General features: G+C 40.5%; 2 protein-coding genes and 1 long non-coding RNA gene across 5 annotated transcripts in view; 2 read left to right on the top strand and 1 right to left on the bottom strand.

Annotated features, from left to right (window-relative positions):
* The first annotated feature begins 153 nt into the window (after positions 1 to 153).
* dtnbb (dystrobrevin, beta b) lies at positions 154 to 23,879 on the top strand. Of its 2 annotated transcripts, none has more exons than XM_088310341.1 (19): positions 154 to 531; positions 1,713 to 1,761; positions 2,992 to 3,059; positions 3,159 to 3,239; positions 3,332 to 3,545; positions 4,606 to 4,691; positions 5,698 to 5,852; positions 6,387 to 6,492; positions 6,975 to 7,141; positions 7,288 to 7,412; positions 16,169 to 16,259; positions 16,906 to 16,994; positions 17,301 to 17,414; positions 17,671 to 17,767; positions 17,887 to 17,907; positions 18,991 to 19,150; positions 19,644 to 19,733; positions 19,852 to 19,905; positions 21,037 to 23,879. In XM_088310341.1, the coding sequence occupies exons 3-19, from the start codon at positions 2,993 to 2,995 to the stop codon at positions 21,060 to 21,062; spliced, it is 1,743 nt and encodes a 580-aa protein (XP_088166467.1). In that variant the 5' UTR covers positions 154 to 531; positions 1,713 to 1,761; position 2,992; the 3' UTR covers positions 21,063 to 23,879. The 2 variants fall into 2 exon arrangements, with proteins under 2 accessions (XP_088166467.1, XP_088166476.1); XM_088310350.1 differs by having other exon boundaries at positions 155 to 531; positions 6,390 to 6,492.
* Positions 2,971 to 5,807, bottom strand: LOC148342655 (uncharacterized). The gene is made up of 4 exons (XR_015846087.1): positions 5,691 to 5,807; positions 4,578 to 4,699; positions 4,344 to 4,389; positions 2,971 to 3,556 (listed from the first exon to the last, which is right to left on the bottom strand). It is a non-coding gene; the product is annotated as an uncharacterized LOC148342655 (long non-coding RNA).
* A 1,077-nt stretch (positions 23,880 to 24,956) lies between the features above and the next one.
* LOC148342653 (DNA (cytosine-5)-methyltransferase 3A-like) overlaps positions 24,957 to 27,948 on the top strand; it is a 36,239-nt gene continuing 33,247 nt past the window's right edge. Inside the window, exons 1-2 of one of the 2 annotated variants that reach the window (XM_088310218.1) lie at positions 24,957 to 25,135; positions 26,725 to 26,894. In XM_088310218.1, coding sequence (XP_088166344.1) covers positions 26,835 to 26,894 — 60 coding nt within the window. In that variant the 5' untranslated portion in view covers positions 24,957 to 25,135; positions 26,725 to 26,834. The remainder of the gene's footprint in view (positions 25,136 to 26,724; positions 26,895 to 27,948) is intronic. The other variant, XM_088310211.1, reaches the window with a different exon arrangement.

Raw genomic sequence — 27,948 nt, 5'->3', positions numbered from 1 at the left:
GCTGGGATAAGTTAATAGTGAAATAAACATTTTTAAAAAATCAAATAGTGACCTGAATACGCATGATTGAGTTAAATATATGAATGAGTATCCAGATATTCAAAAAAATAAAATACATTTTGAAATACTTTGTAGCGTAGCGTCTACGCGCATGCGCACAGAGGAGCAGGTGACCGCGCATGCCATCTCGTCCTCCGCCACTGCCGCCACCGCTGCCTGGTTTGCTGAGTATGCCGAGCTCCACGTCCGTAAACGCGGACACCACCACCGCAGTGCTCCGGGGGCTACCGGAGATAACCGAGCCGACGATGACGTTGACAGACGGCCGCCCAAGACGCATCTTCCGGTTATCGCGCAGACTGGTGTGAGACCAGTAGAGTGGTTCGATTTTTTTCCCCTCCTATCTTTCTTTCTTTTTTTTTTTTGAGGGGGGGAACCTCCAGCCTGATGCTGATGCAGCGGAGGATGCTGACGGTGCTTTAACTGCGGGATTGGAGGCCAGCTTCCTCGGTGGGGCTTCGACGCCGGTCGGTGAGAGAACCACACGTTATTAGGGACGGACGATTAGGATTTTCGATATTGTGATTATGATGTCACTAGTGGAGCGATGGGGCGTTTGTGTGTGCGACATGGCCGCTGTACGGGTGATTTTTTTTTTTTTTGCGAGATACCGCAGAGCAGCGTCAACTGGATGCTGAAGGTGCGGTTTGTACGTGAACGCACCTTGAAGCAGCAGCAGCGGTGATGTCACTCGCACAGTCGTCGTTTATTATGTCGTAAAACTGTTTTTTTTGCCCCAATGCAGTCAGTTCTTGACAACATAAATCAGCGTTTTAGTTCATCTCGCTTTCCATTTATGTAACAACTCTCCATTGAGATAAATATTTCCTGTGCTGCAATATGCAAGATGTACAATCAATATTATCCAAATTAATGTATGCGAACCATTAGCTCAAATATGTCTATGATATACGTAACGCTTACATTTAATGTTTTAGTATATAATAGTTTCATTATATATCACAGTAAATGCTTTCCACAAATTGTGCACATACTACCTCAACATCATTTTGCATGTCAACATGAAAGTGTTTAATCTGGTTTGCTTGTTTATTTTTTTGTCTGAATATTGTTAAATACAAAAATACAGTACAAGTATTAGATATTTTTAGTCTAATACAGTAGAATCTTTTTTTAATACAGATTTCATAATAGATTATCTATATTTTATTTTAGTATAATGAAAAATACTTAATTTTTTTACAGTAAATGTATAAATATTTGATTTTATTTTTTGAGGGGGGTTTATTCTGCGGTACAGTATTGCATTGTAAAACAACAGTAAAAAATAAAGCTGACTACTTTGCGGATTTCCCCTATCGCGGGTTTTTTGGGAGCGTATCCCCCGCGATAAACGGCGAATTACTGTATTGTATTGTATCGTATTGTATTGTAACAATATTTTTTTATGAAAAAAATTAATATAATTTAATCATTCATATTAATGGCACATTTTAATATGAGACATATAAACACTAGCAATATTTTATTTTGTATCAGTATAATCATCACCAAATATTCTTTGTATTCTAATACAACATCTGATTTAATGTATTTAGTTAAATTATGCCAACTGTTTTCTGACATTTTTTTAATGCATTACTTTGTCTACTGTTGGTGGAATGTGTCATTTACTTTTTTTTTCTATACAGGTTCGCCATTGAAAAAGTTTCAATTTGCGTGACGTTGAGCCACCGACAGGTACAAGTACTTTTTATCCATCAAGTGCTAGCCACCGCTAACCCATTAGCTTGCTGAATGGAAAAACAACAAGTGCAGAAACAACCCGGTTGGGAGCTATGGAAAAGGCCAAAAATAATCCTCCCACGATTCAGATGAGCAATGAGCAATTAATGGTCAGACACGCGTCATTTGTTTGTTTTGCTAGCGTGTCTCATTTTTAGCATTAGCGGCAGCTGCTAAGTAACAGTTACGACAAGCTCCTTCGCTTAGCATCAGCTCATCAAAATCACGAGTGACCAAGTCCTTTACTATCGATTTTGTCATCACATTTGGAAGCACTGCTTAAACCACAATGACATAAAACGTGAAGTTTCAAACACTAGCTATGACTAGCCGCTTAGCTTAGCATAGCGTGTGAAAATCACTATAGATTCCTTTGCTATCCATTTCGTCAATATAATTTTTGTGCCCAAAACTGTGACAGCCCGAAAACAGGACGCTGACAACTCATCTGTAAGCTTTTAGCATAACCGCGTGAAAATGTTATTCTACGGAAGCCAGTCACACCTTGCTGATTAGCTTTGCATAAATTCGACAAAATTGTGAAAAATTAATTGGACAATGATTTTTAAAAAATAAAAATCAAAAATTCAAAATACAACAACAACAAAAAGTAATAATGATCCACAAACAGGGAATTCAAGAGCAATGGCCGAAATCAAACTCAAGGCTTGGGGGCCAGATTCGGCCCACCACATCCCTTGATGGGCCCGTAATGGCGCATAATGTATTATTGACTTCATGATTCTTACAACCATACTAAAATTGCAAATTTCCTTCACGTTTAATAATGTCAAAATATTGCAAGCATTTTTAACAATCTCCCTTCAAATTAAAATGATGACTTTATTAGAACAACTGAAAAATAGTTGAACAATTCATTTTACATTTATACGTTTATATGGCTTTGCAGTAGCCTTCTGAGGCAAACATAACTACAGTGTAGCACATCCCATTTTCATAATAATAATAACAAATGTAAATATCTCAAAAATCTGTTGTGCTGGATAAAATTAATTAAAGAAATAAAGACATTTTTTAAATCAGATTCAAAAACAATTAAGGGACTCTATTATTAAAATCAGCTGCTGACCAGTGTGATAATAACAATATTCATGATAATGAATATTATTGATAATGTTATTAGTTGTAAAAAATAAATGTGTTTCTTTCTCTATGCCATCGCAGGATGATTGAGGAGGGCAGCAAGCGAGGCAAGGCCGGCGTAGAGAAGAGGCAGCTTTTCATGGAGATGAGTGAGTCAACGCCAATTGATGGCCTTCGGTCCCTTCAATCGGTTTATTCTTTGTTCAATTTTCATGAATATTAAAACTAAATGTTTTTTTTTTTCTCAGGAGCTCAAAACTTCGACGTGATCCGACTCTCGACATACAGGACGGCGTGCAAGCTACGATTCGTGCAGAAGCGATGCAACCGTGAGTGCCCTGTCGGCCATCCGCGAAACACTAAAGCCATTTATTAAAAAAACCTGTTGACGGTTTTCTTTTGTGTGTGTGTGTGGCGTCAGTTCACCTCGTGGACGTGTGGAACATGATTGAGGCCTTCCGGGACAACGGCCTCAACACCCTGGAGCACCACGCCGAGATTAATGTGTCGCGGCTGGAGACCATCCTGTCCTCCATCTACTACCAGCTCAACAAGCGGCTGCCAACCACGCACCAGATCAACGTGGAGCAGTCCATCGGACTGCTGCTCAACTTCATGGTGGCCACTTACGACAGGTGTGCTCTGCCTTACAAAGAAAAAATAAATAATTCATTAAAAAAAATAATAAAATATATATATATATATATATATATGTAACAAAATAAAATCTCTATGATTGTCTTCGCGCTGATTCTAAATCTGCCCTTAAAGTATATAATTATATAATTAATTGATATGTAGCGCATCCGATTTTCATTATATCATAACAATAATATAATATGTAACATAGTCATTAGTATTTACGGATTAAGGGTTAGGTTCGCGGCGACAGGTGGATTTTTTTTTTGAAACAACAGAGCTATAAATTCCAGCGCATGGTAAAATTACACAGGCTTTTAGTGGTAAAAAAAAAAAAAAAAGCAATTAAAGTTTCTCAAATGTGCGAGAATAAAAGGAAAGATGTTTTTGAAATCCGCATAAAAATATGTTTAGGGAACTTTAACCCTAACCCAGGCATGTTTTTTGAATGTGGGAGGAAACTGGAGCACCCGGAGAAAAGCCACACGGGGAGCGCAAAGCAACCATAGCAAAAAAAAAAAAAACATGTTTTATTGTATCCACCAGGTGGCAGTATAGGCAAAGCAAGACGGCTTCATGTTGTGCATTTTATACAGTTTTTTTTTTCATACACAAAGTAACTCAATGTTCACGAAATTAAAAGTACATTTAAAAGCATTTATAAACAAGAGTTGAAAAAGTAAATAAAAAAAGGTAGTACTAACTGAAACAACTAAAAACGCGAACCCACACAGACTGGAAAAAAAGCAGCAAACGCAGTAGAAACAAACTGACGAGACAACAACGAGGCACACCTTGGCAAATGTGGAGGGAGCGGATTGGTTGACACAAGGAACAGGGCTGACGAGAACAAACGGAGACAAAAAAACAAATAAGTTTCAAGACGAAAGCACACTTGCAATGGTGTGAATTTAATAATGACCCCCCAAAAAATAGTATGGAAGTTTTTTTTTTTGTTGAATTTTTTTTTGGTAAGGTTTGTTTTTATTTCATGCACGGGTGTCTACTAGAGGAAATCCAGAACTCACACATCATCGTTTGTGTTGCTTTGTGCAGCGAGAGCCACGGCAAGTTGACGGTTTTCTCCATGAAAGCGATGCTGGCAACCATGTGTGGAGGCAAAATAGTGGACAAGCTGCGCTGTAAGTAGCTGACGCACACGCAGGGTCAAAGAACCAAAGAATCATTAAAAAAAAAAATCATTATGATTGTATCACTTAAAAAAAAAAAGTACAGACTGACACATGGGGATCAATCCCAAAAACAAAATGAACCAACCTTAAAACTCTGATTACGACTGTGACGTGTCACCACAAAAATCTGTTTGACCAAACAAATTTTTGCTTTATTTTTTTATTTTATTTTACAAGAAAAATGTGTTACAAGAGTAAAATATTTTTTTTTTCAGGAACAAAAGTCATTTTTGTATTTGATAATATATATATATATAACGTAGTATTATTAAAATGAAGTTATATTTCTAAAATGGACTTTTTTTTCTCAATACATTTTCTCATCTTGTGCCTATCTACTAATAAGATTTTGTATTTATATTCCAAGATGGGCACTTGGCCCATTTTTTTTTTGCCGGTCCATCCCGCGTCCTACGGCACCGATCTCTGTACGGTTCCGGCCTTATTCATAAAGATTGTCGGCCCATGACAATAAACTGCTTATATTATTATTATTATAATATTATGTGTTGCATCTAAAAAAAAATCTGAATTTGTTATTGCAATAATGCAACAACTTTATAATTCCTGTAATGATAATTGGCTTTAGCATTATGAGGAGCCCCTGAAGTCCCCCCCAAAAAATTGCATAATCCAAAGGATTATGATTATTATTGAAATGAATATATTAACTGTTATTACTGCCTCTAATAGTACGTTATATAGTCTAATACTTCAACATACATATTTATAAATACGGTTAGTGAGTTGGAAAGTGCGTTGCATATCATATATTGTACTCATTTTTGATATATCTATTATTTTAATGGAGATGAATTAATGCCGACTTTTTCCTTTTCCCTCACTGAATAGCTTTTGTCATTGCTCACTTTGAGCGCTCACGGTGCGCTGTTGTGTCACCAATCTTTCCATGGCTCAGGTTTGCACTTTTTGTTTTTGTTTTATTACCTGGCAGATATTTTCTCTCAGATGTCGGACTCGAGCGGCGTGATGGTGTTCGCCAAATTCGACCAGTTCCTTCGCGAGGTGCTCAAGCTTCCCACGGCCGTTTTTGAGGGGCCCTCCTTCGGCTACACCGAGCACTCGCTCAGGACGTGCTTCCCCCAGCAGGTGGGAGGGCCACATTGCAGCCCATTCTTCACTCCAGTTGGATTTATCAGCCATGTCTCAATGAATCATTGAGATCCGCTCTTTTTTTTTAATGATTGAGTTTACTGATAAATAAGATTCGATTTCCCATATTTGGGGAGATTTTCTTGTGCTCCAATGAAACAAAGGTTGCCAAAAGTAATGATTTGGTCCATTTTTTCTTGAACTGGAGCTGTGGTCTTAGTTAAGGAATTTTGACCAGTTCCAAATTGGAGTCAGTGTTTGTTCAAAACCTTCAGACTTATGCTAATAAGGAAGGAAATGTAAGAAAAAGCCGACTAAAAGGTGACAGGTGACTCCCATTGAACATGAGTTTGGATGTGGTTGTTATAAGAGGGTGTGCACACTTGTGCAAAGCCATGATATCAGTTCTTATTTTTACTCCCCCCTTGAAAAGATTTTAAAAAAAAAAGCCAATTGGTCATTATTTACATTGCTGGAAAATCTGTTTGTGTGTATGCGTGTGTGTGTGTGCGTGCGTGTGTTTGCATCCAGAAGAAGATCACGCTGAACACGTTTTTGGACGTCTTGATGGCGGACCCTCCTCCTCAATGCCTCGTATGGCTGCCGCTCATGCACAGACTCGCCAATGTCGAAAACGGTACGTTGTTTGCACTTTCCGCATCAGCGGTGTGTGTTCTGACAAGAACGAGGCAGCAGATGACGAAAAGTCCATGCAAGCATTTCGCCGCAAAATCTGTAGATTTTGCATCAAGCCTTCATTTAAACATAACTTGAAGCAGAATCTTAGTTGAAACCCAGACGAGAATCAGAAACCTAATTTAACCTCTAGAATAATCACGAGTCAAACCAGAACCCGAAACTGAACCAAATCCCTTCCCTGAGTCTGAGCCACAGGCTAAACTTTTCCTAAACCTTAACTGGAATCCTAACCTAACCATAGATCTAAAACCACTTGAGCCCCTAAACCAGTGCTTCTCAGTTATTTTAACATCACCAGAACCAACTATCACCAGAACCGGAACCATCCCAAAGTGTAAAGCTCAACGCAAATGTGGCCATTCTGAAATTGTCCCTCGCAAGCCCTCCAATATTTGCGTGCTTCTCCTGGATTGTTTTCAGTCTTCCATCCGGTGGAGTGCTCGTATTGCCGCAGCGAGAGCATGATGGGTTTCCGCTATCGCTGCCAGCAGTGCCACGGTTACCAGCTGTGCCAGAGCTGCTTCTGGAGAGGCCACGCCAACGGACCGCACAGCAACCAGCACCAGATGAAGGAGCACTCGTCCTGGGTAACACGACACCAAACATCTTTTAGCCGGTTCTGTTTTTTAGCCACAAACAATTTACAATTCCTTTGTCTTGACCAACTCACGCGAATGAGATCTGCTTTGTTGCCGTGGCAACGCACTGACGCCTTCGTCCTTGTCTTTTATAGAAGTCTCCCGCCAAGAAGTTGAGCCACGCCATCAGCAAATCCCTGGGCTGCGTTCCCATCGGCGAGCCTCCGCATCCCGTGTTCCCCGAGCAGGCCGAGAGACCACAGGAGCTCCCTCACAATGTGTAAGTCATCAAATCTCATATACCTTATTTTCGCAACCATAAGGCGCACTTTGACGTCTACAAAATTCCCCAAAACAGACGGGGTGTCCTGAAATGTGACACGCATTACCCATATCTCTGCACATGTGTTTTCCCAGAATGCATTGCAATACTCTCTTTGTGTTATTTTTATTTCTTTTTGGGATATGAATGGCATGAGAGATGCATGTTTTGTGTTAATTGTGTTTCTTTGTTATAATGTTTTCTTGTACACTGTTCAGTGATAGTTTTGGTTTTGATTTAAAACCGTGACTCAAAGTGGTGACGAGTGACATCCCTCCCCTGGCATTATAATATATTGTGTATCCATGTGAGCTCCTACAGTATCTATGGCACTGTTCTGGCCAAAGTTGCCTTTCTTTGAGAGCTAGCATGCGCGAGCTAGCATGCGCGAGCTAGCATGCGCGAGCTAGCATGCGCGAGCTAGCATGCGCGAGCTAGCATGCGCGAGCTAGCATGCGCGAGCTAGCATGCGCGAGCTAGCATGCGCGAGCTAGCATGCGCGAGCTAGCATGCGCGAGCTAGCATGCGCGAGCTAGCATGCGCGAGCTAGCATGCGCGAGCTAGCATGCGCGAGCTAGCATGCGCGAGCTAGCATGCGCGAGCTAGCATGCGCGAGCTAGCATGCGCCTCACAGTGCTTCCGGCCAGTGTGCGTGCTAAATACAGAAATAGCAACTATTTAGCCGCTTGATACGCCGTGAAAATACGGTACTTCTTACGAGCAGCTTCAATCTGATGTCATATTATTTAAACATATGAATAGCATTCTCAAATCATCTGAAATTACATTCTTACTCTTTTCCCAGGGTCTTGGGATTTTGTTTTTGGTTCCGTCAATGGGCAGATTACATATAATATTTACATTCAATATTTTCTTTCTCAGCTGTAAAGCTGATTGGCCATGAGCTCACTCATGTTGTGTGTTGTTTGTTTGTTTGCAAATTAATATAATCCATAATATTTCCATGCTTCTCATTAGCTATTAGCGTTATTAGCTACACTAGCATCTATTTGATTAAAATTTATTTGTGATTAATGGGGAATTGGTTGAATTTTTTCACATGGTGTCAAACAGACAGTTGATTTGTTATTTAAATCCGATTTTTTTCCCCCTCGCTCGTAGAAAAACAAATGACAGTGACATTTAAAGAGATTTAAGTTTTTTATTTTCTTCGCTTTTGGGGATTTGAGTTATTTCATCCGAAGCATCAACTTGCAGAAATATTAGAAATAAATAATTTTCCTTTCCAACCAATGTGAATAGAAGTGCCTCTTTTTGGCAAAATGTCCTTTTTTTCCGACCGTGTATGGAAATAGCGATGATAAATTAATATTTAAAATTTTCAACAATTTAACATCATGAGCCATCAATCTGCATTCCTTGGTGGGTCCATATGTCTGTTGTTTGTTGGAAAACACGAATGTGTGCTTTTGCAACAGATAAATGGAAACCATGTCTTTGGCAATCAAATCCGTACTTTCTACTGTACTCCTTTCTTCCCAATTTACTGCTTTTTTTCTAGTAGTAATTTGAGTCGCTGGTTACTTTTTAAATTTTATTTATTTATTTTTAATGTACTCGCAGGAGAGGTCAGAAAAGTTGCAAATTATGCAGTCGTGACCAAATTGTTTAATTGCAAACACGGATTTTGTTTTTGCTTTTCCAAGCCAGCACCACGGTGTCACTTTGTCAGTACAAAGGACGCACTTTGAACTACGATAAATGATTGATTTTTAAAAAAAAAAGAAAGAAACAAATTTACAACTAATTGATAAAATCACAGTAAAAGTCAAGTATTTATAAAGTAATTAAAAAAAAAAACTATAAATCCCGTGACTGTGCCTGGACATCTCTGCCAGCCGTTCCCTTTTTTTGTTCCCACAACCCCGCGCACCTCCAAACGGGATCAACCTCTCTCTCCGCTATGTGAGCGCTGACTTTGATTCCAGTTCCCAAAATCCAGCAGATGCCTTTTTTTAACATTTATACCTGAACCTGACAGGCATGCTGGCCGAGTTTTTGTCAGCCACATTTCTCTGGGATTTGCCTTCAACATTTTTGGGAATGTGTGTTTCCAGATGGTTGCATACAAAATCCAGCCAGATTTGCCACTCAACTGCCTTTAAAGCTTTAGAAATGAAGCAAAAACAGTCAATTCCCTGTCCTTCGTCTTAAAGTTAAGCGAAGCGCAGTCTTTTGGGGCACACTCATGGATGCCCTTAAGCTTGGAAAACAAAACGACGTGCCAGTTGCATTTTGTTTTCCAGGCAATTCGGGGCAGAGTGCCGCCCTGCCCCACATACCCGTCAAAGGACAGGGACATTCGACAATAGCTAAGTCTTGGTCACCTGTAATGTTTGGGGCACAAGTGATTGGATTTATTTATTTTTTCTTCGTGTCGGCCTAGTTGCTAGGCAGAGGTCATGCGGATGTTAACGATACTGTATATGTGACAACTTGGGCAACACTTTTTTTTTTTTTACCTCATCACACTCATATATATATATATAGATATAGATAGATATAGATATAGATATAGATAGATAGATAGATATATATAGAGAGAGAGGTAGCAGCAACAGGAAGTCAGACCAAAGTAAAAATGTCTCAATTGGAAAAAAAGCTCTTTTTATTACAGCACCCTCTGCTGGTACAACATCGCCACTGCTCATCACCTGTGTGTGTGATTTTTTTTTTTTTTTTCCTTTTTATAAAGGCCTTGACCTTGCTCTCCAACAGAGCCATTAAGATTAGACGCGGTCGACGTAATTCACTTAGCGGCGAGTGCACTATATTGGGTTTTTATGATTCGGGATGAAATGACCTCGGTAGCGCAGGCTGCGACGAGAATGGCCGTGGTTGGTTATGCATGACATTCTTTTTATTTTTAGCATCACCAAGGCGACTCACTGTGAAATATGGCGACAGAGAGGGGAGGTTAACGTTCCCGCTCGAACCTGCCGCACGACAAGTTCAAGGAAAGCTTTGTCATTTATCAAGAGCATTGCCTCCTGCTTCACCTCTACTGTGCATAATTATTCAGACGATTCAATTACGTGTAGAGCAGCCGGAAAATATTCACAGTGCTTTCATTATTTCCACATTTTGTTAAGTTTTAGCCTTATTTCAAAATGCGCTAAATGTTTACCCCCTCATATGACAACTTAGAGTACATTTTCTTTTTGATTTTTGCGTATTCATTTCGAATAAATTACCAAAATATTTCAATGTACATTCTGGAGAGTAAGTAAAGCCAGTTTGCTGTGGTCCCATTTTAGACCGGTGAAAATACAAATTGTCCTGTCACTCTTTTTGGGGTAGAATTATTTGTGCCCCAAAGCCTAATTTGGCATTCACTCTTGTTGCTAGGCAGAATTCACCAGGCATCAAGCCCTTATTACAGAACTGAATCGATTTGGGGCAGATGGCTCTGCTGCCCCAATAACTAGAGAGAGGACTGGGAGGGCTGGCAGGAAGCCAGAATATTTTTTGGACTGGTTGTGATGCCAGGCAGAATTTTACGCAATTAATTGTACCCTCATGTTGTTTCTCAAGAAGTTGGGGCAAAGGTTTCAGCTGCCCCACATAGCAGAGAATAAATAGGGTGACTCAACAGTAACGCTCAAAGCAAACTCAGGCTTTGTTTTTTTTTTACTGGTGAGTCAGGTTGAACACTCGTGTTGCTAGGCAGACTTTATGGGGCAGAATTATTTGTGCCCCAAAGACTTAATAAGGCAGGCATATTAACTCTGCCCTTTCCTAGTCATTTTAGGGCAGACGTAGAAGCAGAGATGAGACGAACCCTCGCTATTTTTATTTTTTTTTTGAATGGTGGATCTGGTGAGACATCCTTGTTGCTAGGCGGAATCTCTGGGGCAGAATTATTCATGCCCCCAAAGAATTGGAATCAGTTGTGTTTATGATGCAAAATGTGACAGACGGAGGAACGCAGATGAGACGAAAATCTTAGCTTTTTATTCGACTGTTGGATCTGATGGGTGGGCCGGAAAAAAGACAGCAAGGTGGGAGGGTGAGAGAGCGAGCGAGTGAGAGAGAGAGACAGAGTGAATCGACACAGAGTTTCCGTGGAGACGCCAGCAGCCACAGCATCAGCGTGGTAGCTCAAATTCGGAGTGTTTTTTTTTTTTTTTTTTTGCCGAGCGGGCAGGCGCTTTCTCTCCTTGGCGGAGGTAAGATGGATAGCGTTTGTGGTCTGTACTGTTTGTATCGTGGTTCGTTACATTTGTTTCATGGTAAAACAAATGCAGGCAATCAAACAGAATGCTGAAACTCCACAGAAGTGCCTCAAAGTGGATTGAAATATCTTTTTATCGCCACGTCCAAAACGCTGAACGGGACAAATCATCATTATGGGGGGCTCGCTGGCTTTTGATGTGATAATAATATCTCCTCTCCCCTTATGCGATGGATTATATAGCAACATTTTTCAGAGCGTTCTGTTTTGCCTTTGTCGCTGCAAGACATGACTAATCAATCGCAGGTGCAAACAATTGAGCTAACTATTTGAAGAAAAGGCAGAACGTTTTTTTTTGCAAAGGGTGAGAAAAAAATAATCGTCCACTTTTCCAAGCACTTTCCACATTTCGTCTTTTGATTGATTGAGCATCAACAAAAAATATTAAGAGGCAAAATCAAGCAAGGCATGACTAATCAAACATCAACTGCACGCGATCGACAAAATTCTTCTTGCCTGGAAAGCATGACAAAGTTTCTGTACATTTCATCCCTTTGATCGATTGCAAATTTGTGGCGCTAAAAACATGCGACAATTATAAGAATACTCTTGTTTTTTTTTTATCAGTCTCCAACACATGATTACCGTATTTTCCGGACTACAAGCCGCTACTTTTTTTCCTTGATGTTGAACCATGCGGCTAATACAGCGGTGCGGCTTTTCTGTGCATTTCTCTTTCACCAGTAGGGGGCGCTCTATAGTTCAGAAAATACGCTAAATACATCTCTTTTTTATCTCTCTTGGGTCTGTTCTGTTTTAATTAGCAAAATTGTTGCAGTGTTAAAAGGCACTGTTTTAACAATTTGTTTATGTACCTTTAAGGAATTCACAGTACAAAATCGTTCTGTACATGCAGTAAAAAACAAAAATTTTTTCAACATAGAAAATGGCGGCTTATAGCCTGGTGCGGCTTGTATGTCGTTTTTTTCTCTCCCCCAAAAAGAGTTGGTGCTGCTTATATGCGGGTGTGCCTTATATTCCAGAAAATACGGTAATCGAACGTCAATTCCACAGAATGGTCCAAATTCTTAACGAGGAGTTAATCTGAAAAATTCCCCGATAGTGTCTTTGGATCTCTCTTAGGCCATTCCGGGGCATCGTCGCAATTCCTTGCACTTGCTTTACATTTTTTTGCAAAAAAAAAGATATTCTGGAAGGGTGAGAAAAATATAATAATAACACAGCTGTCCCAAACGCGCTGCACATTTTGTTCTTATCGATTGTGAATTTGGTGAGTCACGACAGAGCTAAGTGGCGAAACCGAGCACCGTTTTGAGTCGTACAGCAGCACGACTTCTTAGAATCGACTTCAAGCCGGATTGGGCCTCACTCTTGTGTTTGATTCTTCACGCATAGAGGCCCCCGTAGAAGCCGTGCTGCATCGCGTCGTCGCATTAAACAGCTCCAATCTTGTCTTGTAGTCGGCCCAAAGCAGCGGCCGACCGCGTGAGCGACACAATGCTCATGTCCTCTGAGGCGGCTGCTCCCACCGAGAGGTAAGCACCTCCTTCTGATGAGGATGCCAACCATTTCATATTTTCTAGAAAGGCATTCTTATCCCTGGAAACTCAAACGCCCTACCATTCACACTCACCCCAAAAAAATAGTGATTCTAATTTCAGACAGATAAGAAAGGTCTGTTCCAAATGTGCTGGATATTTTGTTCTGTGATGGGTTTCGATTTGGCAAGTCGCGCCAGCACAATTAGTGCGAGAGCCCCGCACATCTACAGGTGCGCTGCATTGGGAAATTCAAATTTGCCTTATGGATTCGATTCGATACACAAGGGCCCGATTCGATTCACGATTCACTTTGATTGATTTTTCGAACCAATTAAAGATTTGTTAGGAAGGCATTGTCAGAGGAAACAATGCTGCAATTAGTACAAACTGCTTGCCGTAACGAGGTGCATTTGTAAAATGAAGCCTACGCTGTTCCATTAATCATGTACGTTTTATTTAACACGACCTGATCAAAACAAAATAATAATAATAATAATAATATTCCCTTTATTAGTCCCACAATGGGGAAATTCGAGATTCGAACCCAGGCCTCCTGGGGAGACTGGGTCCTGAACGCGGCGCCTTAGACCACTCGGTACATCAGCCTTCTTTTTTGTTGCTGTGACTTCACTGCTTCCGCCATTTTGTTTTGATACGCTACTTTCGCGTCGTGACAAGCTCTCGTGTGACATGTGAAGTCAAGGAAAACGATGCGGATAAAAGACATTATTAAAAGTAGCGATATATAATTTTATGAATCGATATCAGGCGATAAAACGATATCTCCACTTTTTAAAACCCAGCCCGACCATATACTGTATGTTGTACAACATTAAGCCCTTTTCACACTGCACTTAGGAGGTGCCGTCCATGAGGCCATTGATTGTGTGTGAAAATTGTGTGGGATTTGAAAGCACCGACGCCGTGACGTCAAACATGCAGCTCCAATAGAAAAGCAGCTGGCGAAGTGATTTCGTGCCATTTGGCGCTTATTTAGACATAACTGCACAAGGACAATGGCGGAAGCCTTACTAAATGCGGTAGGGCAGTGTCAGGAGCTTTCAGACATACGATCGGTGATGTGCAGTGACATGGCTAGCTAAGAAGGCGCTGCTCTCTGCGTAACTTGAAATACACCTCGAAGCAGGCTTGCTGGAACAGTAGCTCACGAAATTATATTAAACTCTCCAAATTCCTGCCGGGCCATTTGTAACGGATAAACCATTTTTTTCCGCTGCGTGTCTCCTCCTCCTCCTCCTTAAAACGAGCAACAGTGAAAGATGCTTCTTATTGAGGTGCATTCTACTGCCCGCCTATACCAGCGGCAAAAGTCTCCGCGTTTACTTCCTGCTTTGTTGTGACGTCATCGCCTCCAAATATGGGCATGCTGGCAACCGGGGCGCCGTTCTTTTTTCCGTGCTGCCATGCGACCCTTTCACACAATGCGAGTGTGAAAAGGGATTTATTTTTTTGTTATTGAACCGCCACAAAAACATGACGTGATTGTCTAGGAAGAATTGGGTGAGGAAGAGAAAAAAAAATCTTACGTCCCGTCACATAATTGGGATGATTCTTTTGCATTTACTCCGGCTGGATTCTCGGCCTGTTTAGTTGAGAACTAAAAATGTTTATTATGTCGCAGAGTTGTCAGCCGGTGGATGCTTATTTGTACCTTCTGCCATCAAGTGTAAGAGTATTTCATTGTTTTGACTATCAATATACGCCGCTGGCGTAGATATTACTTTTCAGAACAATGAAGTGAAATAGATAATTAGTAAAAACATTTTTTACGAGCACCGACCATTAGGCCGTAATTTTCAGTGTATCAACGGGTGGATTTAAATGGCTCCTGATATATAAAAAAATATTTTAATAAAGTATCTTCTACCTCTGGATTAAAGTCTAAAGTTTAAAATTTTCCCTGCGGGAGGCGTCACAGCTTTTTGGGTAAGAAATAGTTTATTAAGCCGCCGTGACGCTTCCAAAATACTGCAGCATTTTCTAGTGGTGATATGCCGCAGGAAGAAAGAAATCAAAATGATCGCCTGCTAAATATAGAGTCCTTTTAGCCCGAGATGCATTACATTTCACAGCTAATATTCTTAATTGCCATTCCTGGTGTTCTCTTGAGGTTGCTTCTCTTGTTGTCTCTATCAGATTGGAGTGCTTTAGAAGTCTTTTCGAGGCACAAAAATAGCATTTGGGTTGATGTGCGTGGACCAGAAGGACAATTTGGCAGCTGAATATTTATCTGACGTGCAATAAAAGCGGCCTGCTGAAGATCCGCCTGAACAGCACAGTGAAGGCAATTTCTGCAATCGCGAGTTTACGTGTTTTAAGGAATCCCCAATATGAATGCCCGTATAACTCATTCGGCCAGCCCCGTGGAAAATTAGAAATATCAGCTGCTGACGCCAGTTCAACGTGAAGTTGGGTGGACATGGCTGTCATAGCAGGACATAGGAAAAAATGGCTCATGCCCAGAATTAAAGAGGAAGTCAGCCATTTTGGTTTGAAGCTGACATTTTGTGTGAATTCCTTGTTGTCTATCTATCTATCTATTTTTCATCCATCTTTCTTTTAATTTATCCATCGATCCAGCTAGCTAGATAGCTAGCTAGCAAGAAGAAATGCTTTTCTATTAATCATCTTAATCATCCAGCAAGCCAGCCAGCTAGCTAGCTAGCAAGCTCTAGCTAGCAAGAAGAAAAGCCTTTAAATCCATCATCCATCCATCCATCTGTCCAACTAGCTAGCTAGCTATAGCTAGCAAGAAGGAACGCTTTTCTATCATCCATCCATCCACCCGTCCAGCTAGCTAGCTACTAGCTATAGCTAGTGAGAAGGAAAGCTTTTCTATCTATCTAGGTATGTTTTAGTTGTTCTCATCCTTTTTCATGAGCATTAAATGTGCGCATGAAGTGAGTCCAAATGAGATTGTTCCTGTTTCCCTGCAGCGTCTTGGAGAGTCCCAGCCGGCTAGACGAGGAGCACCGCCTCATTGCCCGCTACGCCGCACGCCTGGCAGCTGAAGCGGGAAACTCCACGGTTAGAATTCACCTTTTGATATTCACTTTTAAAAGAGAAAACGTGGTCGGTCGGCTATGGCGAAATACGGAGAAAACAATCCAAAACCGGATCCATCTTGAATCATTCATTGGGATAACGTAAGCGTTTTTACTGGTACCAGACGTCACAGGATGATCACGCTTGATAATCTTTCAGACATCCAATAATTGGGTCTTTCCTGACTTTGATCAGAGGAGAGGGAGAATGCTTTTCTGATCAAGTTTAACATATACAGTTGTCAGAATTATTCTTATACTCCCCACAACATAAGATAATATTAGAACTGATCAGCCTCACTCTTATGTTACCTCAGTGCTTCTCAAATAGTGGGGCGGACCCCCTAGGAGGGGGTGGGATGCTGAGGGGGGTGCGTGTGACCCTGGGGAACATGCTTTTTTTCCTGTACTACAAACTGTAATTGCACATGTACTCCAGTAGTTGGCAGTGGCGCTCTCATTGCCAATTATGCGCTCTATGGTGCAGGTTTGTTTCATTATTTATAATTGCGGCGGAGAGTGGGTGGTGGGGTGGGGACGTGAATTGTTTTCTTCTTGCTAGGGAGGGCGTAACAGAAAAAAATTGACAAGCACAGTATAGACTTACTTTTTTTTTTTGGGTTTCACAGCAACAATGTCCGCCCTCCGATTTAACGTTCAACTTTGACGCCAACAAGCAGCAGAGGCAACTGATTGCCGAGCTGGAGAACAAAAACAGGTAAGAAAAATGCTGACCAACTTGGAGGTGACAAAATGTGCTCAAGGCCCTCGTTTGATTGTTAAACAGAAAATAAAAAAATAAATAAAAAACTCATTCCAATATTTTTTTATTTTTCCCCCCAAAATTCTACACTGGCTAACGTGCTCAATAACAAAGATGTGCCAAGTTTAGAAATGTTATGAAATTGCTGCCAACAAAGTTTCTGTGAATACTTTGGGACATGTGATTTCTCTCTTTTTTTTTTTTTTGAAATTAAATTGGACTTCGCATTACCATCCAACAAGTGTGTGACGTCTTGTTCAGGGAGATCCTTCAGGAGATCCAGAGGCTTCGTCTGGAGCACGAGCAGGCGTCTCAGCCCACGCCGGAGAAGGCCCAGCAGAACCCAACGCTCTTGACAGAACTCAGGCTGCTCAGGTAACAAGCACTTTTGTTTCAGAGAACGTCACTTCCTGCTTGACAAAAGCGGACAGAAATACACAAATAGCACGACCAAAAATCCAAGAAAACAGGACAAAAATATTGAACAAAGAAAAAAGGAAAAAAATGCAAATATGTATAAATATTTAGAAAAAAATGGCAAAAATATATAGATTTTCTTTTATTCCCAAAAATACAATCTAAAAAATATCTGATGACACTTTATGCGCTTTGTATGTTCACGTCACGTCAGACACAGGAAGGACGAGCTGGAGAGGCGCATGTCGGCCTTGCAGGAGAGCCGGCGGGAACTCATGGTGCAGTTGGAAGGACTCATGAGGCTTCTCAAGGTTCCGATCACATTAAAAGCACTTAGATCATGCGTTAACGTGACGCGCTAACGCCTTTCCTCTCTTGGGCGCGCGACTTTAATTATCCTGTCATCCGTCTGCTACGTGCTGGCTGACAGGACGAAGAACAGAAGCAGGCGGTGAGTGGACCTTCATATATTTTTTGCGTGCTTGCTTAGTGGTGCCGTAATCCCAGAAATTTTGATTGACATTTTAGCCACTTAGAACCCTCAATGAAGTCATTTCTCACGCTACCAACTAGGCCTGACCGATTAATCCGCTGATATATGCGCTTTAAAATGGTCAAAAATTGGCCAATTTATTTTTGCAAATTTTTGCTGGTAGTTTATTTACTTACTTGCATATTTATTTCTTTATTAATTTAATTGGATTATTTATTTACTTACGGATGTTATCACATTCCAATATAAGACATTTTAGCCTCTTAGATCACTCAATGAACTCATTTCTCACGCTATTGACTTGGACCCGAACGATTAATCCGCTTATATATGTTCTTTCAAATCGAAAAAATTTTTTTGCCAATTTTTGCTGGTGGTTTATTTATTTATGTACTTACTTATGTATTTATTTTATTATTCATTTATTACATATGTTAGCACATTCCGATATAAGACAATGATAATAGCATTTAAAAAAAACAAAACAAAACAAAAAAAACAAAAAACATTTTTTGCAAATTAGAAGTCTGAATCAATTCCAGTGTCAACCAGTGCCTGACCAATTAATCTTCCGGGCAATTTAATCAGCCGATATTTGCTCTCAAAATGGGGAGAAATTGTCTCACCCCCCCCCCAAACAAATTCGCCATTTTTACAGTTTTCTTTTTTTTTTTAAATAAATACCGAATGACAAATGAATGTAAAACAGTTAAATGTTCTGCTTGTAATTGTTGTCTTTATTCTTGTTAGCGTTATGGGACGATACTTTATACATTTCACATTTTCTAAATTAATTAGATCATTTATCTGTTGTAAGAATTTTACCCTATCCAACCATCGGAATCGAAATCGGTATCGGCCTCAAACAATGCACATCGGTCTTCTGACAACAATCCTCAGTTGAGGAAGTTCCCGAAATAATAATAAAAAAAAAAAATAGATCGCAATCAGACTATTATGAAGTTATTGAATGAACTAAGTGGACGGCGTGATTATTATGATCTTTCTCTGTTGTGCCTAATGGGAGATTGTGGTCTGCAGTCCCAATCAGGCGGCTCCCCCCACTCGTCGCCAAGCCACGGGGCAGGCTGCTCCATGCCCATGCCCATCCGCTCCACCTCGGCTGGCTCCACGCCAACGCACACGCCCCAGGACTGTATGGCGGGCCTGGGGGGCGACGTGCTGGAGGCCTTTGCTCAGGGTGAGTCCATGACACAAAAAAAAACCAAACAAAAAAAAACACCTTTAGCTAAGAAAATGTATAATTGATAAAAATATGTAGTCGAGTCATAGTTTCATATCATATAACCAATGAAGTAGATTGTGCATCATGATAATTCAATGGGCATTGTGCTGTTCATTCTGCTGTGCACACTTTGGCCACAAGAGGCAGTGTAAGATTAGTAGTTTTTTGCAGAGGATAAAGAATACATTTGGGATTGTCCAGCAGAGTCTGCTGTTTTCAGCAGCACACGCCGAGATACATACATGCAGACTCTATGATGTCACAAGCTACCCCACTAAGCCCCGCCTCTTAAAGGAATGTATATGTACATTTCATCCTTGTGAATACGTTTTTTTTTGTGTGTGTGTTTTAATAACTTTCAATTTGCAACAGGAATTTTTATTTATTTATTATTATTATTTTTTTTTACATGGTTGGCTGAAATCACGACTTGATTTTTGGGTGACAGGTGTACCTCGGAATCTGCGCAATGACCTGCTAGTGGCTGCCGACTCCATCACCAACACAATGTCGTCGCTGGTCAAAGAGCTCCACTCAGGTGAAATCACGCAAAGCATGTTTATGAAAAACATAAAAGTGATTTTATTTTTTAAATTGTAATTTTTTTTTTAAAATCATTTCTTTTTTCTTTTTTTCTTTTGCTGTCATCCTCAAAGTGGACGATGGTGCTGATGAGGATGAGACCAATATGAGAAATGGAGGAGAGAGAGGTAAGACACAGACAAAACTCAATTTAATCAATTTAAAAGATGCGCCATGTAGAACCAGTCAATTTTTTGGGTTTTTTTTAAATCACAAAAATAAAAGAGACGATGGAACCTTGAACATCCGATCAATCACAGGATTCTGTCTATACATTTTGTCTTCCCCTTTGTTACTGCGATTAGTGTGGGATTACTATGAGATCACTAAAATATTGCTTTGCGTTTCTGAAGTTTCTGCAATTGCCGTGAGATTGCAATCCTTTTAAAGAGATTTTTGTAAGATTACTTTGAGGTTTCTGATATTCCGATGACATTACGATGATCTTCCCGAGAGATTGCTATTAGATTAGTGCCGTGCTTCTCAAATATTTTTTTATAGTCACTTGGGCTGTCAAAATTTAATCAAGATGATTTTTTTTTTTTTTTAAATTCACGCGATTAAATATTTGAACTCAGTTAACTCTTTTTTTTTTTTTTTTTTTTTACTTCAAAAAATAATTTGCACATCTTGCAAAGCCAAATTCAAGCTCTGTACCATATTAGTTGTACATCTTTAACACATCATCTCAGAACAAAATAAGTTACCACTGGGCCTTGCAAACCAACTCGGCTGTTTCTAATTGTTTCAAAGGAAAATTATTGTTAAGATGTCTCCATTTAGATCATATTCACCGACCAAAGAAAACTATTAGAACAGTCTTTCATTTAAAATACACTTCATATTTGGTGATTTCTTTTCATTAATTCCACAATATTATTCAAGAAAACACCAGTTAAACGCTTCACAAAAATATAGAGTAGTTGAAAAAAATGCCATTAATCGCAATTAATTTCTGAATTTTTTGCGATTAATGAGTTAAAAAAATGTAATCGCTTGACAGGACTAGTCGTTACTGATATGAGATTTTTGGGATTTGTATAAGAAGAAATACTCGAGGGGTTCCTGAGATTATCATGCCATTGCATGAGATCACTACTTTGCAATTACTATCAAGTACTACCGAGGCAGCAGATATTCACATTTAAGTGGTCCTACTGAATATTTTATTCCTCTAGGGAATAAATTGCGGCTTCTAATAATAGCGTGGCTTTTTGTGTCCATGTCTTTTCATGCGTTCTGCGTGTTTTTGTGCGCAGGCACCATGCGAGTACAGAAGCAGTGAAGCAAGAGCCGGCGCATCGTCAAACCGGGAACAATCAGTCACTGCGACGACGACGACGACGACGACGCCCGCCAGGCTTTAGCACGTTAGGCTACTGCATGCTGTAATCCACACAGGAGACAAAAAAAAAAAATGTTTCTTGACACCTTGCAAGGCGAGCAGGAAGTGTCGAATTAGCTAGTGTGTTGTCCTGTAACATCATTCTGTACATATTGCGCACGCCAATATGTGTCAGCGTTGGATTCTTCTTCTTCTTCTTCTTTTTTTTTTTTTTTTTGCATGAAGCGCCACTCGTGTCTGCTATTGCGTAGCTGTCTGTTACACTTGGAGGCTCAGTAAGAGTTTGGGCCAGTAATCCAACTCTTTGCATTTTTTCACTCTTTGCCTACACTGTAAAAATCGCAATTTGTCATTTTTTGGGTACTAAAACAAACATTGAAATCGGAACAACTCGAATATAATTCGTGGCACCGGTTTTTGTTAGCACAACAAAGCAAGCAAGTTGTTTGCACCAAAACGTTTTGAATGGAAGAGACGACCGTTCCGTGAACGCTTATTCGCTTGTTGTGCGGAAACGGAAATTTTCACCACAGCAAAACTTCAATTATTGAGTTGAATTGCCCAAGTTCACTTTATCCACATTTGTTGCCCTGAAATTTGGAGTTTAGGAACGATACGATTCGAGGAGGTGGCGATTTTAAAATAGAACCATTCGATTCCGTGGGATTACAATCCGAATCGATACGGCGCGGCGAGACAAAAGCTTCATGCTTATTAACGGGCAGCAACTCCTAAAAGTTCTCCAAAGCCCAAACTGCTCAAGTGAATTCATTTCAAAATAACAACAACGCTTCAGCAACGTCAAACCGATTTATATCTGGCGCACAAAGATGATTCGATAGCAATTGCGATAAATGCGGCGCGATGCGATTACAGGATGAACAGATTCAAGTCGTTTATTTTATAACCCAACCCCAACACCCCCCCCCCCCCAATCCTAATTTCAGCTTTAACCGTAATATTTCCCGGTTTCGTGAATGCAACAGTAGACACAAAAAGTAAACCAAGAGCAGGATGCCATTTAGAAAAAAAGACAATTTTGCATCAATTTGTTTCCTCTGCTAACGGTGTTACACGGCGTGCCGGCCACGTTTGGCGCTACACTGCTGCTACTGTGCACAATGCAAGGCGACACAAGCGAGGACGCGTCACGTGATTCGTGTTTGGTGTGTGTGCTCTCTTTAATGACGCAATGACGCAAAAAAAGTGCAATGGAGGTTCAGCCCGGTGCTCAGGGACTGCACAGCTACAAAATGGGAGCTAGGAAAATTCTGTAGGAAATCCATCACTTGATTAAAAATGTGTTTGTTTGTTTTTTTATGTGGGGGGGGGGTCTAATTGTGTGTGTGTGTGTGTGTGTGTGTGTGCGGGGGCGTGTTTTGTTGTGTGTTTTTGGTGAAGCATGTTGTCTTTGTAATGGTTTGTGTTTTGTGTCTTTTTCTGATGTGACTCTTTTGCTGGATTGTCGCGTGAAAGAGGCAAAACGAAACGCAAAGCATTCCGAGTAGGCTTTTCGAAGCTCAAAGTTCAAAGCGTTGCGAGCAAGGGGTAGTCAAAGTACGGCCCACGGTCCACATACGGCCCGCTCCGTTCTTTCATCGGGCCCACCGTGAACGCATTTGATCCAGAGTCCTGCAATTTGTCCATTTAGTTTTTTTTTCTGAAATCTGTTCATTCAAATACATTTTAAACATGCTTGCATTTATTTTTCTCTTTTTTACGTTTGTCTTCCTTGCGTTTATCCTTTTTTGTTTCCGCCTTTTCTTTTTTTTCTTATTCTGGAGATAATAGAGAGGAATGTTCTATAAATTGAATTAAGTTAAAATTACAAATATATTTGATGCCATCAGTATTCTATTTACATTTTTATAATTAAAATAACTTAAAATCAATCATCTAATTAAATATCATAAAATTATTTATGTTAAATGAATGAATTTAGCTGCATTTATATTTTTTTTATTAAATTATTCTATTATTGTAATAATATGCTATTTTTGACTTATTGTAAAAAAAAATACACACACATTCAACACATTTTAGTTTCTCCCCTCAAAAATCTTATGATAAAAAATGAAATAAAAAGGGGGAATGAAAGACTATACATTTGTAGTTTTTTTTTTGTAACCACATCTTTGAATGTCCTGACAGGTCTGTCCTTCTTAAAAACTAAATGTGGCAAAAATTAAAATTCAAAAATTTGCCCATCCGCGATTTAGAAAGTTCGGCACCTTCTACAAGCGCCATACACTGTGTTCAGCAGAAAGAAACGAAAACAGAACAAAACAAGCTCCTCCTTTTCCTTGGTTGACTTTGTCCTGATTTTATTTGTATTTTTTTTCAGTCTTCTCGTCAGCCTTGTGCCAAAATGTCCACAATAAATATGCGTGTGCGTGTGCGTGTGTGTGTGTGTGTGTGTGTGTGTGCGTGTCAAAGTAAGTAAGTGTCACCATTAATCATTCACGTAATGCCTGGACATGCTCGCATTTAAATGGAAGACGCTAGAAAAAAAGTTATTTACGATTCAAGCAAAACACATTGGAAACACAAGCGCTGGTGTTTTTTTTTTGCAAACAATTTGCAAAAAAATAAATAACGTTATTTATTGAAGTCTATCTATGTGGACGTGTGTGCGTGTTTATGCTTCTGCTTTACATTTTTGTTTCATTTTCAAACACTTTATGTGACAAAAAAAAGGCCTCATGTCTTTTTGTAAATAAATCAAATGTGAGATATTAAAAAGAGATTTAAAATATTGCTTGGCGGTGGTTGTCGATGTTTTTCCACTTATCGCGATGTCACAAGCAAATCTCGCGTGACGGTCCAGGCTGCTCGGTTGCAACATGGCAAAAGTGGACGAGAGTAAACCGCGGTCACTAATCTGCATGCTTCATTTTTTTAAATATTACCAGTATTCAAATTTTATTTGGAATAGAGCCCAATGGGGAAAACACATAGTGGAAATTTTACAGTTTCTTCATCCATTCTTTTCAGTTTATCCAAGGTCGGGTCGCGGCGAAGCACAGACTTCTCTCTCACCAGCCACTTCGTCCAGCTCTTCCTGGGAGATCCCGAGACGTTCCCAAGCCAGCTGGGAGACATCCTCTCTCCGACGTGTCCGGTGTTGTCCTCGGGGCCTCCTCCCACTTCCAAGTGGGACATGCCTGGACCACCTCACCAAGATGCCTGAGCCACCTCTTCTGGCTCCTTTCAATGCGGAGGAGCAGCGGCTTGACTCTGAGTCCCTCACGGATGACCGAGCTTCTCACCTGATCTCTAAGGGAGAGCCCCGACACCCTGCGGAGGAAATTCATTTCAGCCGCTTGTATCCGGGCATGTATTGTCCACTTGTCTTCTTTCTGTCACAACCTTCAGCTCGTGAACATGGGTGAGGGTAGGAACATAGATCGAGAGTTGAAGATCACGGCTTGAAGAAGCCATTTGTACCTCGTCATCTGCAAAAAAACACAGATGTAATTCTGAGACCACCAAACTTTTCTTGCAGGACCGACTTATACCGCAGCCAGCCACCAGGAGGCGACAAACACCTCAACTCTTTAAACCTTCCATCCACTGATAACGTGATGCCATTAATCCAATATAGACTAAATATTTTATGAAGTAAGCATAATTACAATATTACTTAATGATTAAAAACGTCGCCTTATTTTTTTTAAAAGTGTAACTACATTTTAATGATGTTAGTAAACGAAACTTAAAGCGAACCCACCACCGAGCGCTGTATACAGTGGTTGCAAATGTTGTAACGGGCGGGCGTTAGGACCCGGCGGCGTTCTACCGAGGCAACGCGCCGGCCCCGCTGCAGTGAGCGAGAACCAGAGAGCGATCCGAGCATCTGGAGGAGCTGTGACCGGCGAGGGGAGGCGGAGGACGGGGTGAGAAAGAGAGAGAGGAAGGAAGGAAGGCAGGAAGGAAGGAGGCTCCGGGAGGACGAGACGAGAGGGGAGGAAGAAAAAAACGGAGGCCCTCCCTGGACGTGGGGGGGACATCGGGTAACGTGTTCGATTCCCTTAAGTCCGTTTACGGCCTGGAGAGGGGAGGGAAGAAGGAAGGGGGGACGAATGGGGGGCGTCGTGGCGGGGTAGCGGGAAAGGAGCACATTTACGAGGCGGAAGGAAGGAGGAGGTGACTGGCTGGCCGGTGGGCGACATTTGCCTACATTGGACAGCTTGAAGTGAGGGGAAAAAGATGCACCGCGAATGACCTCGAGAAACGCTGACGAGCAGGGCCTGGAAGAAGAGCTCCCGATATGTCGGATCTTATTGCAGCCAGACCCGCCCCCCTTAATACCCCCACCCATTCCTCTCTTCCTATTATATATGTTAATAATAATAATTATAATGGATCATTTTCAGTGAATTATCTGCAAAATGACACCTTCTCGTCAGCTTCCAAACTGACGCGGAGCAACTGAACGCATCACCTGTGCAATTTTTTTTTTAAAGCACTCGAGCGATAGGTTCGAGTGCCCCGGGAATTTTGACCAACATATTTAAAGGTACAGAAATGTGTGCTTGAATGCTTCTGCCTAAAAGAGTCTCGGACATCCTTCCTGTGTACACTCTTAAAACTGCTGGGTCAAAAATAATCCGGTTTGGGTGAAATAGCTAACCCAGACCTGGGTCCAAACGGGACAGAGCCAACTCGAGGTTATTTACACCCAGTGCAATTGGTTGAGTATTTGACCCAGCATATTAGGTGAAGATTTGATGATGATCCAACAAAGGGGAAAAATAAAATAAAAATACCAATACTCATGAGTTAAACATACAGATGAATGGCTTACCAGGTTATCTGTATAGTTACAAATTAAAAAATCTATATTACCGTCGTTTTCTAAGAAGAAGCAGTTTTCCCCTGTCATGGTCTTATCATAATCTTAAAACTGCTTTGTGAAAAATACCCCAATTTTGGTGGTTAAAAAAAATTGTACCAATCCACTACTTTGGTCAACTGGACCCAACTTTTTAAATTGCATGAAAACTACCCTCAAAACGACCCAAACTTGGGTTCAGTTGGCCCAAATATTGAATTGGTCCAATTTTTTGACCCAAACTGATTTTGCCTTTTTCTTTTTGACCCAGCAGTTCTCAAGGTGTAGGAACTTGGACCTTTATGTGCATATTCAGCAGTGTTAACCTACTGTTCCATCCAGCCACCACGTAACATTCTATATGAATGGTGCATTAATTTTTTTTCAAATTCAGTCCTTCAGCCCACCCAAAAGCAATCTTCAACGATATCCAATCTGTTGGGTCAGAATAATTCAACCAACCTTGAGCTAAAATAAAGAAAAAGTATCTATATCTAGTATTTTTTTGGGGCGCGTGCCACTTGACAACTCACATCTCTATATTCTGTGTAGGCCATCCCATAATTTCTGCACATGACAGCCTATCATTCCTGTATCATCCACTCTAGAACTTCTATGTAGGACATGCTATAAGCCCACCTGAAATTCCATCGTAAACCCGTTGAGAACACCTGCATGAATTTTTATGTAAATCAGTCAAATGATGTTTGGCCTATTATAAACTATTCTTAAAAATGCTTTATTTATGTATTGTTTTTTTTTTTCCAGGAGAGGAGAGAAGAGGGCTCATCTCATTTCCCCCCATTTTTTCCCTTTTTGTTCACTTTTTAATTCAAATTTTTGGAGTCCCCTGTTGGCCATCTCCCACCTCACTCGCTATGCCGTCCAATGCCGTCGTGGCTGCGTTCAAAGGCTCAGACTCGACGGGAAGCAGAATGGTAAGAAAACACAAACGTGCAAGTATTCTTTTTTTTTTTTTCCAACCTGTTTTCTTTGGTCCAAAGGCCTTTTCACACTGCACTTAGTGATGCGTAGTGCGCTGTTGACGAAACCATGCAATGTGTATGTGCTGAGGGGGCGGGACGACGGGGATGCTGCGTCGTGATGCAGTGCGAAGACGGAGCTGCGTCTCAAATAGAAAAAAAAAAAAAATCTTTGAGAGTAGCGACGTGAAAAAGCGCCTCCGCGCAGTAAAAAGAAAAAAAAGCCCTATGTGCTCAAAATCTCGAGGCGACAAACTTTGATGAATTTGAATTTAAAGTTGGGAAATTCAACCAAATATTTTACAATTTGCACATGTGCAAAATGGCTTTGCGGTATTTTCAACCAAGAAATAAGAGATTATAGTAAATTTCCTGTAAATTGAAAAACAACTCAGAAAACAGTTTTGGAGCAAACAACTTGTTTGCTTTGTTTTGTTCACTAACATTATGAGCATAAATGGTGATAATTTATATTTATAAAGTTGGTCCAACTTAAATGACCCCCCCCCCCAAAAAAAATACAAGTTGTTTTTTTTCTAGAATGCGATCTATTAGTATGCAATCCACCATTCCATTTTTTCTGCTGCTGGTGTCCTCCTCCTCAAAAACAGACGATATAATTTTCAAGCCGCTCGCAAGATTTGAACGATGCATCGCCACCCCGCTCGCATCTGCTTAAAAAAGCGCCCGCAACGGTCACGCTTACGCCGGTGGTTACAGCCACAAAAGACACATGGCCAAGCTTCACAGAGCTTGGTGGAAGTGTTCAGCTTGATTAACTCATTTACTGCCATTGACGGCTAAAGACGTCAAGGATCCAATTTATATGATTTTTTTTTTACTCGACTGGTGGTGACTGAGTTAAAAGAATAGGCCGGTTGACTTTGTTGAACTTTGTTAAATTGAGCATTTTTTTTTGTGCATGGAATTTGTTTGAATTTAATTAATAATAAATAATTTAATTAATAATAATGTATTTCACAAGCAAAAGCTATATATTTTTTTAACT

The sequence above is a fragment of the Idiotropiscis lumnitzeri genome, chromosome 1, assembly GCF_059441095.1.
Source record: "Idiotropiscis lumnitzeri isolate Australia: NSW breed Sydney's pygmy pipehorse chromosome 1, RoL_Ilum_1.0, whole genome shotgun sequence".
In the NCBI taxonomy this organism is placed as follows: domain Eukaryota; kingdom Metazoa; phylum Chordata; class Actinopteri; order Syngnathiformes; family Syngnathidae; genus Idiotropiscis; species Idiotropiscis lumnitzeri.
The sequence above is the reverse complement of the archived record's forward strand: the minus strand, read 5'-3'. Positions and strand labels throughout refer to the sequence as shown.